The following is a 14,761-nucleotide window of genomic DNA, read 5'->3' as shown; positions in this document are numbered from 1 at the left end:
TTTTTCTCTGATGCTCTGTCATAGATTCACTAGCTATCCCAATACTGATTTTGTCTGGGATTTTCTATGCCTTTTTTCAGTTTTTGTGTTTTCCTTTTTACCATTAATATGCAATTGTGTACTGTGTATGTTATATGCTTTGTTGCATCTATCCTAAAGAGCAAATACAGGACATATTTCAGGACTAATATATGTGGACTGTGAACATCCTTCAGTGCTATTTCTTTCATTGTTGCAGATATCTGCCTTAGGAGAGGATCTAAAAGAAAACTTACTCAGCGCACGCTACTTCAATTCAATGTTGGATTAAATTCCAAAGAGAAGAGTGGTGCAGATAAAGATATCAAGAAACAGAATATGGACAAGAAACTTGTATCTGATGCTATAGATGCTGCAATGCTGTCTCCTATCTCAAAAACAGTAAGCAATGTTAAAAAAGAAACTGTTAGTTTGAATGGAAGTACTAGAAAATGTGACTCAAAAATTTCACCTAATATGAAGTACATTACTTCAAAAACATCCATGAGTGTTGATTTAGATAAGACAATGGAAATGAGAATGGCTGTTGAGGATTTTAGCAGCAAAATTCTTATGGAAACTTCGTCTATCCTCAGTGAAGAAGATATAGGGTACAGGGACATGCTATTAGATAATCAAACAGAAGTATATGATTTGGCAGGGTTTAAGGCAGCTAAAAGAGCAGTAGAGAGTATAAAGACCTTGGGTGAAAGTAGCAAGGTTCATGAATCCTGGACCATGAATTATAATTGTGACAGAGCTTCTGCGTACAATGGGTTGGATACCATGTTATCTACTTTAAATGAAGAAGATGGGGCTTATGCCTCAAAAGATAGTTTAAGTGGTCCAAGATTTTCCCTCTTAGAAAAGACAGACATGATTGCTAGTTCTTCGGATGCACAAGATGGAATGCGTAATGAGCACATGAATCTTGAAAATTTCACCAACAATTTGTTTCTTGGGATGTTAGATACATTTATTGTTGGCCGCAAGTTCAACCGGGAAAGCAAGGTGGAGCAGGGAGCAAGTATTTCAGTCATGAGAGATTTACAGAATCCCAAGGATAAAAATGCCATCAAGGTTCTATTTGCTTCTGATTTATGGGTTGGTTTGAACATTAGATGTAAGTCATTATTATATAGTTTGAGATTTTTTTCTGTTGTTCTGCTGCATCCTGTCTAGGTAACTTATCAAGGTTCTGAATGTGGACCTGCACTTGGTCACCTTCCACGAGAATTGGCTCTCCATCTTTCTCTTCTTCTTGATAATGGCAGCTTAGAGGTCCAGGTAGGCTACTACTTAATCATGGGCTGAAAAAAGTGTACAGTTTCTTTTGCAGAGCATTTTTGATTCTTGATAAAAGGCAGTGAATTTGGGGAACAATGATTGCTTTCTATTTGAAGTGAATTCCTTTCTTCATGTCAAAAGAAATGGCTCCAAGTTCAAATTCATTAGGTAACATAAAATGTCATATTTTGTAAAGCCTCTCATGAATGATTAAGACTATCTTGTGTCTGAGTCAGATTCTTTGATTCTTTTTGTTTTGATATTTACTGAATTACTGTTCATTATGCATTGGAGATAAATCAGGTAGTATGACTAGGTTTTTCTGATAATGTCGGTGTAATAGTACCAGAGATGTTTTCTCCTGTTCATGCAGCGTGCTTATTTGATAATAGTTAATACCAAATCTTGTAACAGAAGTATGCTTTTGCAGGGCACCATCACATCTATTCCAGATAATTCTTTTGCTCCAGTACCTATAAAGCTTTTTTGTCAGAAGATACAGACCAGTGATCAAGAAGACTTTCAAAAAGAAAAGCTGCTCAAGTCTTCTTGGATGAAAGTTGTTCACACAGTTAAACTATTGAACAGTTTTCCATCAGATACTCCCAAGTATCAAAGAAACTTTAAAATAATGATTCAAACTGTACTGCAACATCACTCTTACTTGTTGATTGATGATGAGAAGTCTTTGTTAGGTATATAATTACAATTGTTAGTTTCTTACATGTGAGTTTTTTGAATGTTTTTGAGCATCTGGAAAGACTTACAATTCGAATCAGCTTTTTCCAGAATCTTTTCAGTCCTTGTCAGGTGATGCGCAAAGGCTTTTTATTCGGCTCTATCAACGGAAAGGTTGTCATGTTATTACTTTAATTGCCTTGGATTTCATTCAATGGTTAAAAGTTTAAAATGCATTGTAGCTATCCATTTTGTTTTATCTTCCATGTTCACTTTCAATTTATTTTGCAGGGTTCCTCCCTTGGGGTGCTGGATCTGGGACCAGTTTGAACCCGGTTCAGATTTGGGTTCGGTTCTTCTGCGGGTTTGAGCAGGGTGCGCCATTTTGGGGCCTGTTTCGTCTTGGGTGAACCTAGGCAAACCTAGATGTCCAAGTACCAGAAACAAAAAAAATCTGCAATATTTAAACCTTTTTTGGCCCCCAGTTTGACTTCAACACCATGGGAACCCTAAAAGTGACCATTAAAACCATAGAAATGAGACTTCCACAGACGCCCAAAATATATACATGAAATATAACATTTAAGTGAAATGTGGCTTATATTTTAAGTTATATTTCGTGCATATATTGGTAGGATGCTTGACCTCTAGGAATTATAATGCAAAATCTAGGTTTTAGAAGATCTTATAAATTTTCAGAATTAGTCAAATTCTAGTAATCAACATTTTCTCACTCTCTCTATCTCACTCACTTTATTTGCCTTTAAACTCTAGGCCTATCTCTCTCCCTATCACCCTTCCTTTATCCCCTCGACCTCTCTCTAGCTCACTTTCTCCTCTCTCCCACAAGAGCCAGACCCATCTTGTCAGAGCCAGAGCATATGGTATGATCATGATGCTATGATTATATATTTGTGGTGGTTTTGTTGTTTATATGATGCTATATGATATTCTAATTTTATTTCATGCTTCTAGGCTGTATATATAAGTAAAATTCAAGTATATTAAAATGATATCTTATCATTATTCCATGTATTCATACAAATCCAGGTACTAGTACCTTTACATAAGAGAGCACAATGATACATCTTACATACATATAATGGAATCTATCTTTCCATTTCTGAGTACAAGTACAATAAGTAAATAGTACATGTTACATATCAATGAAGAGCCTTCAATCGCCTTTAACCTCTTGGTCTTCTGCTGATCGAGGGATGAGAATGTAGTTGGGGCACTTTTCCACCCAACCACAAAGCCTTAGATTCCTTAGAGTTCTTCTTGACACAAAGAATTACTGACCCTGCTCGAAGTGCCTGGCAACCTGGAGATAAGTAGCAGGAAGGAATCTTGGTGCAAGCCTGATTTACATGCAACTCCTAACTCGAATGTGCTATGTGAACAATTAGGATGTGGCAGAGGACTTTATTAATTAAGTTTTGCTAGGCAATGTTCATCTATCCCAATGAACCCCTGACTTTGGCCAAAGTACATTTAATATAAATGTGAACCCAAAAAGAGGTTCACATCCTCTATAAATCCACATTCGACACCCTATCCCAGAAGATAAGCTTTCCCAAACACACATGCATAGTAAAATAACACATCATACATTTCTATTCTTTATTTTTTTTGTAATAATGCATTCATTCCTAACAGGCATCCATGTAATAATTCATGCAAATGCATATTTCTTTCATGTGACAAGACTATTTAATTCTACATGCAAATTCTACATAGATGCTTGATTCTTTTCCTTGCAATTTTCAGATCTATGCACATCATTACCTTAACATAATTGTTTATGCACCTTTCGTTTCAGTAATTGTATTTCTTTTAATGTTTCCTGACCATATTCATACATGCTTTATATAATAGTTAAATCAAGAAATTTCAGACATAGGAAAAAAGTTACAATCATTTTAACATATACAAGACATTCAATATGAGTTATATGTACACACACACATATAATTAACTATGTATTCTATTGTCAACAAATGTTTAAACTCTGAAAACATGATTTTATATATATGTATTTTCATGTATATATAAAATCATATGAACATGTTTTCGATTCAAAACATATGATATTTACAAGAAGGAAATGACTCGTATAAGGAATGGTCAAAAAGGTCTTAGTACTTCATGCGACTTATTTTTCACTACGCCTCACATGAATAATAGTGAATAAAGGAAGGTATCCATAATATAGATACATGGATGCTAAAAAAAACAGAGCAAGAATATGCTTATCATAATTCCAAACCAAAAAGGAAATATTCAAAACAATTATAAGAGGGTCCTTTATCCTCATACTAGTATTTGCCATACTCACTAAGATGTTGAACTCAAAATTTTGAGATTTATACAAGAAAACAACTCGGTTGACATTACTTCTGATTGCTAAAGAAAATGTAGAAATATGTGAAACTATTTTCTATAGGTTGCCCATGATTTGCACCGGAAATGAGTCAATCACATAATTTAAAGGACGAGAAATAAGAAATAAACACCTCTATAATGGAACCTTCACGTTAATTAGAGCATAAGAATTGTCAGTGGCTATCAAATTAAATTCTCATAGTTTGAGGAAGTGACATATATATTTGTGCACAAAAAGAGGTCTTTTAAATGTTGGTAATGCTAAGTTTATTTTTTTGTTTGCATGTTTGCAAGTTAAGGAAGCAATTGTAAGAAGTAAACGGATCTCACATGCACATAATATTCAAGCATGGTTTTTTATTTTTTTGTTTGCATGTTTGCAAGTCAAGGAAGCAATTGTAAGAAGTAAACGGATCTCTCACACACATAATATTCAAGCATGGTTTCTATTGCTTTCTAAATGATATCACTTATTTTCAAACAAAAACTTCACTGATCTTTTCCTCACAAATAGAATTCAGTTCTATGAACAACCATACCTGACTTGCACAACACTCAATAAACATCAATCCCACTATCCATCTCCTTCTCCTTTTGATTTTGCCCACCGATTTCCTACTTCCATGAAAATAATTTGTAGGGCCTTCCTGTTTTTTTATAAGTCTTATTAACTAAGTTTTTCTTCTCTTTTTTTCCTTAAAACTCAAGTTAATCCCTTCCTTATAAGCCCCCCACGTAAGCTTTCTACTTTTTAGTTTTCTTTTTTTCTAAAAGATATATCTTCCCTTACCACGTAATCGTTATCTTTTATCTTCCTTTCTTACTTTTAAGTTTTAAGAATATTCCATTTCATTTTATATTTTATTTTATTTAATATAATTAAAATATGATGATTATTTTAGTTTTTTTTTTAAATGTTAAAAATAATAAATATTTAATTTGTAAATAATAATTATATTATTAGAAAACTAATAAATGAAATATGTAATTTTCATATTAATAATAAAATGATATATTTATATATATTAGGATAAAAAATGTATATATTATATAACCAGAACGGGTAGGTGAGTTGGTTTGGGCAGTTGGTTTGCTCCCCATCGGTCTCAGGTTTGATTCCCTTCTTGCATTCAAGAGGGGGGACTGCTTGTGGGCTGTGGATCCTACCCCCAAGGACTAGTCTCGCCTCAACTTGCCTTGTTCGTTGGGCTAGGTTGCGGGGATACCCTTGGCATCAAAAAAAAAAATTGTATATTTTATATACTTATAAACTATGTATTTATCTTATTATTTCTAATTAGATAAACAATATGGTTTCCAAATAATACAATTATTTATTAACCACTAATACATCAATGACACATTTAAAATTAAACATTATACTAGACTATCATAACCATTAAGTTTTTCAAACTTACTTTTTTGACTTCATAGATCATGCAACAAAATCAAAACTTAATGCAACTATATGAATGACGATGTGGTGTGTGCGTCGATTCCCTCATACCACTTACAATCAAGAAGCTAGACACATCTACCTCAACTATGTTCTCGCCTTCGACATTACTTGCACACTTGCACTCGATTTGTCAGCAGTAGCTTAATCCACAAATCATAACAAAACAAAATTACATATATTGCATCATCATTTCATTTATGATTAAAAATTAAATTTATAACGTAAATATGCAAAATTAAATCACATCAAATAATTATTCACATTTACCACTAAATATTATATTTCACAAAATAAAAGTCAAGATATGACATCCCTTCTCACTAGGAAGAGACATCGTCCCAATGTCTTATTTAATCAAACACCAAACACATAAGTATCATATTGATGCAACTCAAGCATCACATCCAAGAAGTATCTCACATAGCATAACATCACTATACATAATACTTAAATATCTCAGTATGTAAACAGAAAGTAGTGTATCACAACAAACAAAGAAACCAGCTAAATAGTTAAATGTGGAAAAGAGCAATCTATCTCATCGACACTCTCCCATGTGGCACTATCCATAGAATATTGGTCCCATTGGACCTTATACTGAGTAAGATCTCTATTACGGAACTTAATGTTGCGTCTATAAAGGATGCGGATGGGCTCCACTAGCACCACCCTTGGGTCTTGAACTTGCAATGCATGCCAATCAAGTACATGAGCTATATCTGGATGATAAGGTTTAAGAAAAGAAACATGGAAAACATCATGGAGTCAAGCAAGAGCAGGTGCAGACCTAGTCTGTATGCAACTGGGTTAATCACTTCCAATACATCAAATGGACCCACATATCTCGGTGCCAACTTGGAAGATTTTCCAAAAGAAATGGAACTTTTGTGAGGTCTAACCCTCAAAAAAACTTTATCTCCCACAAAAAACTGTCTAAGAAATTTGTGTATCTGCATAGCTCTTTTGTCTATCCACTGTCTCCTTCAATCTCTCTTTGATTAGTCTCATCTGATCATCCATCTCTCTAAGCATGTCCAGGCCAATCACAATTCTATCCTCTATCCTGTCCCAACTAATGGGTGTGTGACACTTCCGCCCATAAAGAGCCTCAAATGGTGCCATTCCTAAGGATGTATGGTAAGAGTTATTGTAGGCGAATTCCACCAATGGTAGATATTCCTCCCATTTATATTGCTGGTCCATACAGTACATTCTAAGGAGATCTTCAACCACTTGATTCACCCTCTTAGTTTGTCCATCAGTCTGAGGATGATAAGTTGAGCTAAAATTCAACTTTGATCCCAATGCTGCATTCAATGTTGGCCAAAATCTTGAGGTGAAACGTGTATCTCTATCAGATGTGATGGTTTCAGGCACTCCTTGTAAGTGAAAAATTTCTTGAACAAACTTCTTGGCTAAGATCCATGATCCATCCTTGAGATTTCATGGAATAAAATGTGCTACTTTTGTCAACTTATCCACAACTACTAAGATGCAATCATGTTTATTCTTAGATATTGGCAACCCTTGTATGAAGTCCATGCTAATTACTTGCCATTTGTACTCTGGTGTGTTGTGTGGAAATAAAAGTCCCTCTGGATGCATATTCTTAGCTTTAATTCGTTGGCATTCCAAACATCGAGCCACAAATGCTATGACATCTTTCTTGAGCTTTGGCCAAAAGTATAGGGACTTCAATCATGCAACCATCTTCGTCACTCTAGGGTGACCGAATATGGTGTATTGTGGACCTCTTCAAGAATTAACTTTCTCAGATCTCCAAAATTAGGAATATACATCCTCCCTTGGTATCTTAATAAGCCATCAGACTGCAATACATACCCTTCAAAATGAGGGTCTAAAGGGTCCTTCTTTAAAGTTTGCTTCACTCTATCATAATGCTCATCCCTTGGTAGTTGTTGAATAACTTGTTGTCTTAGACTAGATCTAGTGGTGGCTGATTGCTAGATGCCTTCTCCTACTGAGGGCGTCAACTACTTTGTTTTGTTTTCCTTTTAAATATTCAATTCCAAAGTCATACTCACTAAGGAATTCTAGCCATCTCCTTTGTCTTGCATTAAGATTGGGTTGAGTGAGGATGTACTTAAGTCCCGAATGGTTTGTTTTTAACTCAAAAGATTTGCCCAATAGGTAATGCCTCCACATTCGCAATGCATGGACAATAGCAGTTAGTTCCAAATCATGAGGTGTGTAATTGAGTTCATAGGGCTTCAATTTCCTAGATTCATAAGCTACAACCTGCCCATTCTGCATTAATACTCCAGCTATTTCGTCTCCTGAAGCATTAGTTATTACAGTGAATTGTCCATTTGGATGTGGTATAATTAGGATGGGAGCAGTAGTGAGCTTTTCCTTCAATAAGTGGAAGGCTTGTTCACACTCTTTAGTCCACTCAAACTTTTTAACTTTCTTCTGAAGTGAAGTGATTGGTGCTGTGATTCTAGAAAATCCTTCTACAAATTTTCGGTAATACTCAGCAAGACCCATAAAAAAAAAAACTTCTGACGCTTTCTAAGGTGTAGGCCAATCCACAATTGCCTTCATTTGTGAGTCTTGTTGTCATTGATGTCAAATATGTTCTAGGGCTGTTTGTACTAATGTTGAAAGTTATCCACTTGGCAGTTTGTGAAGTATGTCTGTATGTCTCCAACACTGTGTTTGTGATTTCAGATCTTCACTTTGTTTGCGGCCATGTGTTGTTCACTTTATGTTTGTCTGTTGATGTCAGTAGTGGTTTGACAGTCGCTTTTAAGGCAAGTGGATTTTTGGCATATAGTGGATTTCGCAAAACATTCCTTGAATATCAGTTATCTTTGGGTACGGTTACAGTATTGTCCAGGCTGTATTTTTCATTGAAGCAAATGTCTGACGTGGTGATCAGACTGGAGGCAAATTTGTCTAGTTTTTACAGAGTTGGGTGCGGTGACAGATTTTGTTCTTCTTAAATTAATAATGCCAAGACTTAATCTTTATAATCATTTTTTTTCTGATGATTAGTTACATCGCTTTTGCTCAGAGCAGTTTCTTTATTTTTACGTGTTTCATTCCCAGAAGAAGGCGTTACAATTGGAGATGCTGCAATGTCAGAAGCGGGTTGTAAAAAAGATGTGATTTTTCTTGAGTATTGTAGAACCTTTTTGATTCAGCATCAAGTAAAGTTTCTCTATTCTCTATGAAAAATGATTTTTCTGGTAAAGTCGTTGGTAGTATTGCTCGTTTTGTTTGGGAAATCTGTATGGTATGCTTAGCTATCATATTTTTCTTTTAAAATAAATATGTTTTGAGTATGTGTTGTTAAGTTTTGGAGTTCTGAGAAATACAATTTGGGGTGCTTCTTTTTATTTCGATAATTTCAGTGTATGCCGTGTGAACATATGAAGGGACTTGAGTGTATTGAAGTTTTGGTCAGTTCGTATGAAGTGTTCTCAAATGTTTGACAATCAAGCATTTTGTGGTTTATGCACAATTTTTGCCAAGGGTGTTTTGGGTTTAAAGTTTTGATATAGTGCTTTTTATATAAAAACGACATAGACTTTGCCAGATGTTTTTGTGTGGAGTTCACGCTTTGATATATCTGCCGAAAAGGATGTGTTAGTTTGGGTGTGAAGTTCATTTATTCTTCTGTATGATGCAGCAGCAGAAGGTTAATCAATGGATTCTTTTGAAGAGTTGAGTGGTGTATCGGTTTTTTGAAAATGGCCACGAGACTGGGTTTGAATTGGGTTTCTTGAAAGTTTTTACAGAAGTGTGTTTGTATCAAGATACAAATACATGAGTGTACTGGTGCTGTGATTTGAGTTTATGTAGTGAGAGCAGTTCAAGAAAAATTCGAACTGGTTGTGTGGTGTGTGTTGGGAAAGGTTTTCATCTTCAGTATACAGCGTATGTTGAGAGTTTTGAAAATTAAGATTCAAATCGAAGATAGTGTTTGAAAGAGTGATTGAATTGGAGCATAAGATTTTCTGCTAACCCAGAATTATGAGGGTGAGGTGTTCTGTTTCAGGATAAACTTTTTCTGAGTTTTTCTTGTTGAGGTTGGTGCCTCAGTGAACCGGAGTTGGTGCTTCAACATTCTGAGAGTTGGTGCTCCTGTATGTGAGTAGTGTTGATGTGTATTTTACGCACATACAAACACATAATAAAATACCAAAGTATTTTACCCTCTCTTGAACAAAATCACCTTATATCCTAAGATCACTAGAAGTTCATATGATGATTCCAAGGTTTCTATAGTCAGGTCTTGAAATGTGGGTAACTCAATGGCTTGATGTGAATTGCCGTCTTCACTTGGGGACTCACACAATTGTTTAGTATAGAGATCTTTCATGAATTGGATTTGGAATAAGTATGCTGATGACTTAAGATTTTGCAATTCAGCTCTTGATTCTAATCTAACAAAGACTTCTAAAAAAGGACAAAAAGGAATAGGGTTTAGGAAATCTATTCTAAAGCCTAAATTGCAAGAAGAGTGTGAATGATTTATTGGAATCCTACTAGGCAAGGTCTCACCATCAAGTTGAACAATTTGACACAAGCTTAGTGCAATCATCTAAGGTATACTTCAAAGATGTTCAAATCATTAGCATCAAACATTGATACCATTCAAGTTAATGCATAACAATGGATGTATAACAATTGAAGTTAAGTGCACATAAAATTCCAGTTGACCACACAAGGCTAACTTACAATCAGTAAGAGGCTAGTGGTATGGATTAAATGGATTCCACACAAATGCATTCAACAAATTCTTTCATTCAATCTAACAATACTTGAAAGCAAATTCTAATCTAAACTTCTAATCTAACTTGGAAGCAATGAGAACCACAAATGCAATGTAACACTTAAACAAAAATCACCATCAAGTCGAACAATGATTTATATTCAAATCTGCAGCATATAACTGACAATTCTCAAAAATCTCTTTTACAAATGAGAGGCAATGGGGTTTATATAGAGTCTCAAAATAAATGAGTGGCCAAGATTTAATCAAAATCAAGGGCCAAGATCATGCCAACAATGCCCTAAAGTTGCCCTAATTAGGGTTTACATAAAAAATGGAGCCACCAACATATGGCCCAATGAGATAATGCCTAATCATCAAGTAAGGAATCTTCTAGTCTCTTTCTCTCACAACATATTCCAGGAATCTAGCCAATATAGAATCTAATTCCTCCATGGAAACGCTAGGCAAAACATCCTGCTGCACATCAACCACATCCAATGCATCAAAACAAGCATCTAAAGTGCTCTCCCAATCTGGCATAAGCTTCTGCGATTTGTGGACATGGATCAACAAGGAAACCAAATCATCCATCTGATTCTTCTTCAAAGAATCCAACTGATTGAAGTACATGAACTTAATCTTTTCTCTCAACTCTGCTAAGTGTAGACCGCTAGCATCACTAACATCTACTCCCAATAACTCTTCAATCGAAGTAAGGATCTTTGACTGTATCTCTAGAATTGATCATTCCATCTTTGCACAATCCTTGCGCGCTTGCTCATAAGCGGATTTCTTCATGGCTAATGAACAATACCAACCATGGAAATCAAATCTATCTCTATTATGCATAACTCCTTCCCTGATCAATGTGGACATAGGAATCCTCTTCAAAACTCTGAGGCGGGGAATAGTCTTCTCTTAAACAGGTTGGGATTCATCCCAAACTCCCTCCAAATACTGTATCCTAAATATGAGCGCTATTGTCCTATCAAATGCCTGGACAAACTGAGTAAGGAAATCATCCGCTTGTCTCTTCACATCTTCAATCCATTTTCCCAATTCCGAGAGTGTAGCCCTCGTTGCCTCGTAATCAATATGAAGTCCACGATCAACTGCAATAGGGGAAACAAAGGCGGGATTCTCGCGCCTTATCCCTGCAATGTACTCTTTAAGTTTGATATTCTCTTCTTTATACTTCTCTTTTTCTTCAATCTCCCTATCCACCCTCTCATTGATCACTTGAACTGTATCATTGAGTTCTTGGAACTCTTGCTCTTTCGTAGTTCCTCCAAGGGCAATTGAAGTGATGTGGAAATCCATGGGAGTATCAACATCCATAGTCACGTCACCAATGGGAACGACCACCTGTGCAATCCGCATTCTTGTCTCATCTCTAGCTATGTGCAAAAATATCTCAGCCCTCCTAGGCTCTTTCTCTTGATTGCTTCTAGCTAGGTAGTCATCAATATCATCACTGGCTGCGCCTCTATCATCTTCTTACTTTTCTCCATGCTCTTCATTAACCAATCAAGAATAGCTGTCATCTCCATCCTGTCATCAAGACACATCTCTCGATCAAGTTCCTTCAATGCCGAGATAACATCAACATCATCATCATCCTCCTTGGTCAATTCATACACATTCTTTCCCAAGCTAACCTCCAAAAGGACAGTGGGAGATCTCGACTGTTCATCATCTTCATTAGGTGGTGTGGATGTGGCTGTGGCATACAACTCCTGAGTATTTTTTAGTAATATAACTATGTTTGAGCATTGCTCAAAATCCTTGTTTGGTTCTGGCATATCAATCTCCTTGATTGATGAGACACTGAGGGGAGATAAAGGCTTTTGCTTCTTCTTCTTTACTTCTTCAATCTTCTTCCCTCTACCCTTGGTTTCTCCTGGTGTATTCTTCCTTCGCTTTGGAGCTTGACTCTCCTCATCTACATGAATCCTTATGTCACTGATTGTCCTCTGATCATCCTCGGAAGAGGATTCCTCCTGTTTCATCTTATCATACGTGAAGATAACATCCATATCAACTAATCTGTTCATTTGTTTGTCTACCCATCCTCTGGAGAAACTCAAGATTTCTCTCATCTTTTTCTTCAAATTTGTCACTTCTTGTTCTGACCAATTAGGCAATAGGATAGCCCTTTTCATTTCGTTTTCATATTGTGGATGAGTATGATCTTGATCATCCAACACTTGATCAAGAATGAGAAAGAGTTCACACTTTCTCATGAAATCCACGGACATTCTGGACCACATTCTTCTTTTCACTGCTTGCTCGTCCATCAGGTTGGCCCAATAATCTTCAATGTCCACCTTGTTTATGAATCTATCTCCCCTGATCCTTCCAACCTTCTTGTGCGGATCAAATCTTTCTCTTTTCTTGTATTTGTATGTTCCAAGACGATAAAATGCAATCTCTTCAATCACCGTACTAGCTGCAGTCGCAGATTGGCACACTTCCAATGTTTTTCCTATGGAAATAGGAAAAGTCATCCTAGTTCCATGCTTCTCCTTCTGGACGAAATCAAATTCCAGAAGTTGTCTCACCACTTCCAATAGGATCATTCTGTTTGTAGGATACGTAGGAAGCTTGTATGTTTCAGACTAAAATTCCCAAATCCTTAGGTATGTGAAAGTGGGAAACTGTATGTACCATGATCCATATTGTTCAATTAATTCTGTTGCCTCTTTGGACAACCTCCTGTGGATTCCGCTTTGCAACATCCTCATAATATACATGGTGAATGCATCATTCACCCTCCTATAATCTTCAATTCTTTTCATATTCAACTGTGGATAGCATTCATAACTCCTAAACTGTCTCTGTCCATTCCCGACTTCACCTCTGCATACCAATCCTTTATAAGTAACAAATTGTGCAAGTATATACACCAGGTATGAAGTCATGGCAAATGACTTGGATCTCTCCACATTTCTCAACTAGAAATCCAGATTGTCACTAATGATTTTTGACCAATTGATCATTGTTCCTCTTAGACAATCCTGGATAAAATAGAACATCCATCCATGATATATTGCACCTTGTGACATCCCCATCACTCGGTTCAATAGGAATACCAAGTCGCTATATTCCTCCTTCAAATTTGTGCACATGAGTGTTTTGGGTGCCTTGGAATGATGAGGCCTTGGCTCAATCATCCACTCTTTGTTAACTATAGTTTTGCATGCATCCGCCTTTGCTTTGTACTTCGCTTCATCCTCATCCTCATCCTTTGTCCTATTCTTCATGTCTGCACTGCGTGGGATTCCAAACACTTCAGCAACGGCATCCTCAGCAAGGTAGGCAATAGTCACACCTTTGGGAGTCTTGATCATTCGGGAGAGAGGATCGTAGTGCCTTGTGCACTCTACAATCAACTCGCTGCACTATATGGATTGTGGAAATCCAACGGCATGATAGATACCACTCTTCATGATGTTTGCATAGGTAGAAGAGGGAATCTGGTCTCTAGTTCCGAACATCCTCTGCCGCATCCGCTCCATATTCAGGAAGTGCATATTCGTATTTGTGATCTCCTTCCACTTGGATGACAATTTGGATTCTGGATAGAATCCCTCCTGAACTATCTTTTGCTGCTCCTTCCGAACTCCAATTCCGGATTTTGACATTGTACCTGTACGAAGCTGGAAGTCTATAACTTCGGAAACAATCATCCCGATAACTATTTTCCGAATTAAAAGTGTTCTGATTTCTAATGATTTAGACAATTTTAGGGATGGAAATCAGAAGTTATATCCCAATTTCTAACAAATTCTGAAAATAGAACATAAATGTAACAAGATTAGGGTGTAAACCCTCACAAAACCCTTAAAATTCATCATTTTCAGACTTAACTAAGGTCTGATATGTAAAACTAAGTCTGAAGACACTTGCATATACTCAGAAAATTATGAAAATTGAAGTCCAAATGAGTATACTAGATTTGGAAATGTCTTAGGAAAGGTGTGAAAGTCTGATTTTCACTCAAAAAATGTCTGAAAACACCTTTCCAAGCTCACCAATGGCTGCCAATAAGTCTGAAGACAACCTGCAACACCTAAAATCAGTCACTTAAACAATGTTGCAGTCACCTTGAATGCAAATGTGTGATGAAAACAATCTTCCCAAGGTCAAAACAATCAATTCCGGGTATGAATGTAGGGCTGGTAAAGGAA

At 36.3% G+C, this 14,761-nt stretch overlaps 1 protein-coding gene across 2 annotated transcripts in view; it reads left to right on the top strand.

The window, feature by feature from the left end:
* The window catches only part of LOC131071969 (fanconi-associated nuclease 1 homolog), a 102,659-nt gene that overhangs the window by 46,427 nt on the left and 41,471 nt on the right, over positions 1 to 14,761 (top strand). The window contains exons 3-7 of one of the 2 annotated variants that reach the window (XM_058007961.2): positions 239 to 1,098; positions 1,201 to 1,305; positions 1,736 to 2,000; positions 2,095 to 2,157; positions 2,275 to 2,358. In XM_058007961.2, the coding sequence (XP_057863944.2) occupies positions 239 to 1,098; positions 1,201 to 1,305; positions 1,736 to 2,000; positions 2,095 to 2,157; positions 2,275 to 2,358 (1,377 nt within the window). The remainder of the gene's footprint in view (positions 1 to 238; positions 1,099 to 1,200; positions 1,306 to 1,735; positions 2,001 to 2,094; positions 2,158 to 2,274; positions 2,359 to 14,761) is intronic. The other variant, XM_058007962.2, reaches the window with a different exon arrangement.

Source organism: Cryptomeria japonica, chromosome 1 (assembly GCF_030272615.1).
Source record: "Cryptomeria japonica chromosome 1, Sugi_1.0, whole genome shotgun sequence".
NCBI lineage: Eukaryota > Viridiplantae > Streptophyta > Pinopsida > Cupressales > Cupressaceae > Cryptomeria > Cryptomeria japonica.
Note: the sequence above shows the minus strand (reverse complement) of the source record. Positions and strands in the feature narration are given on the sequence as shown.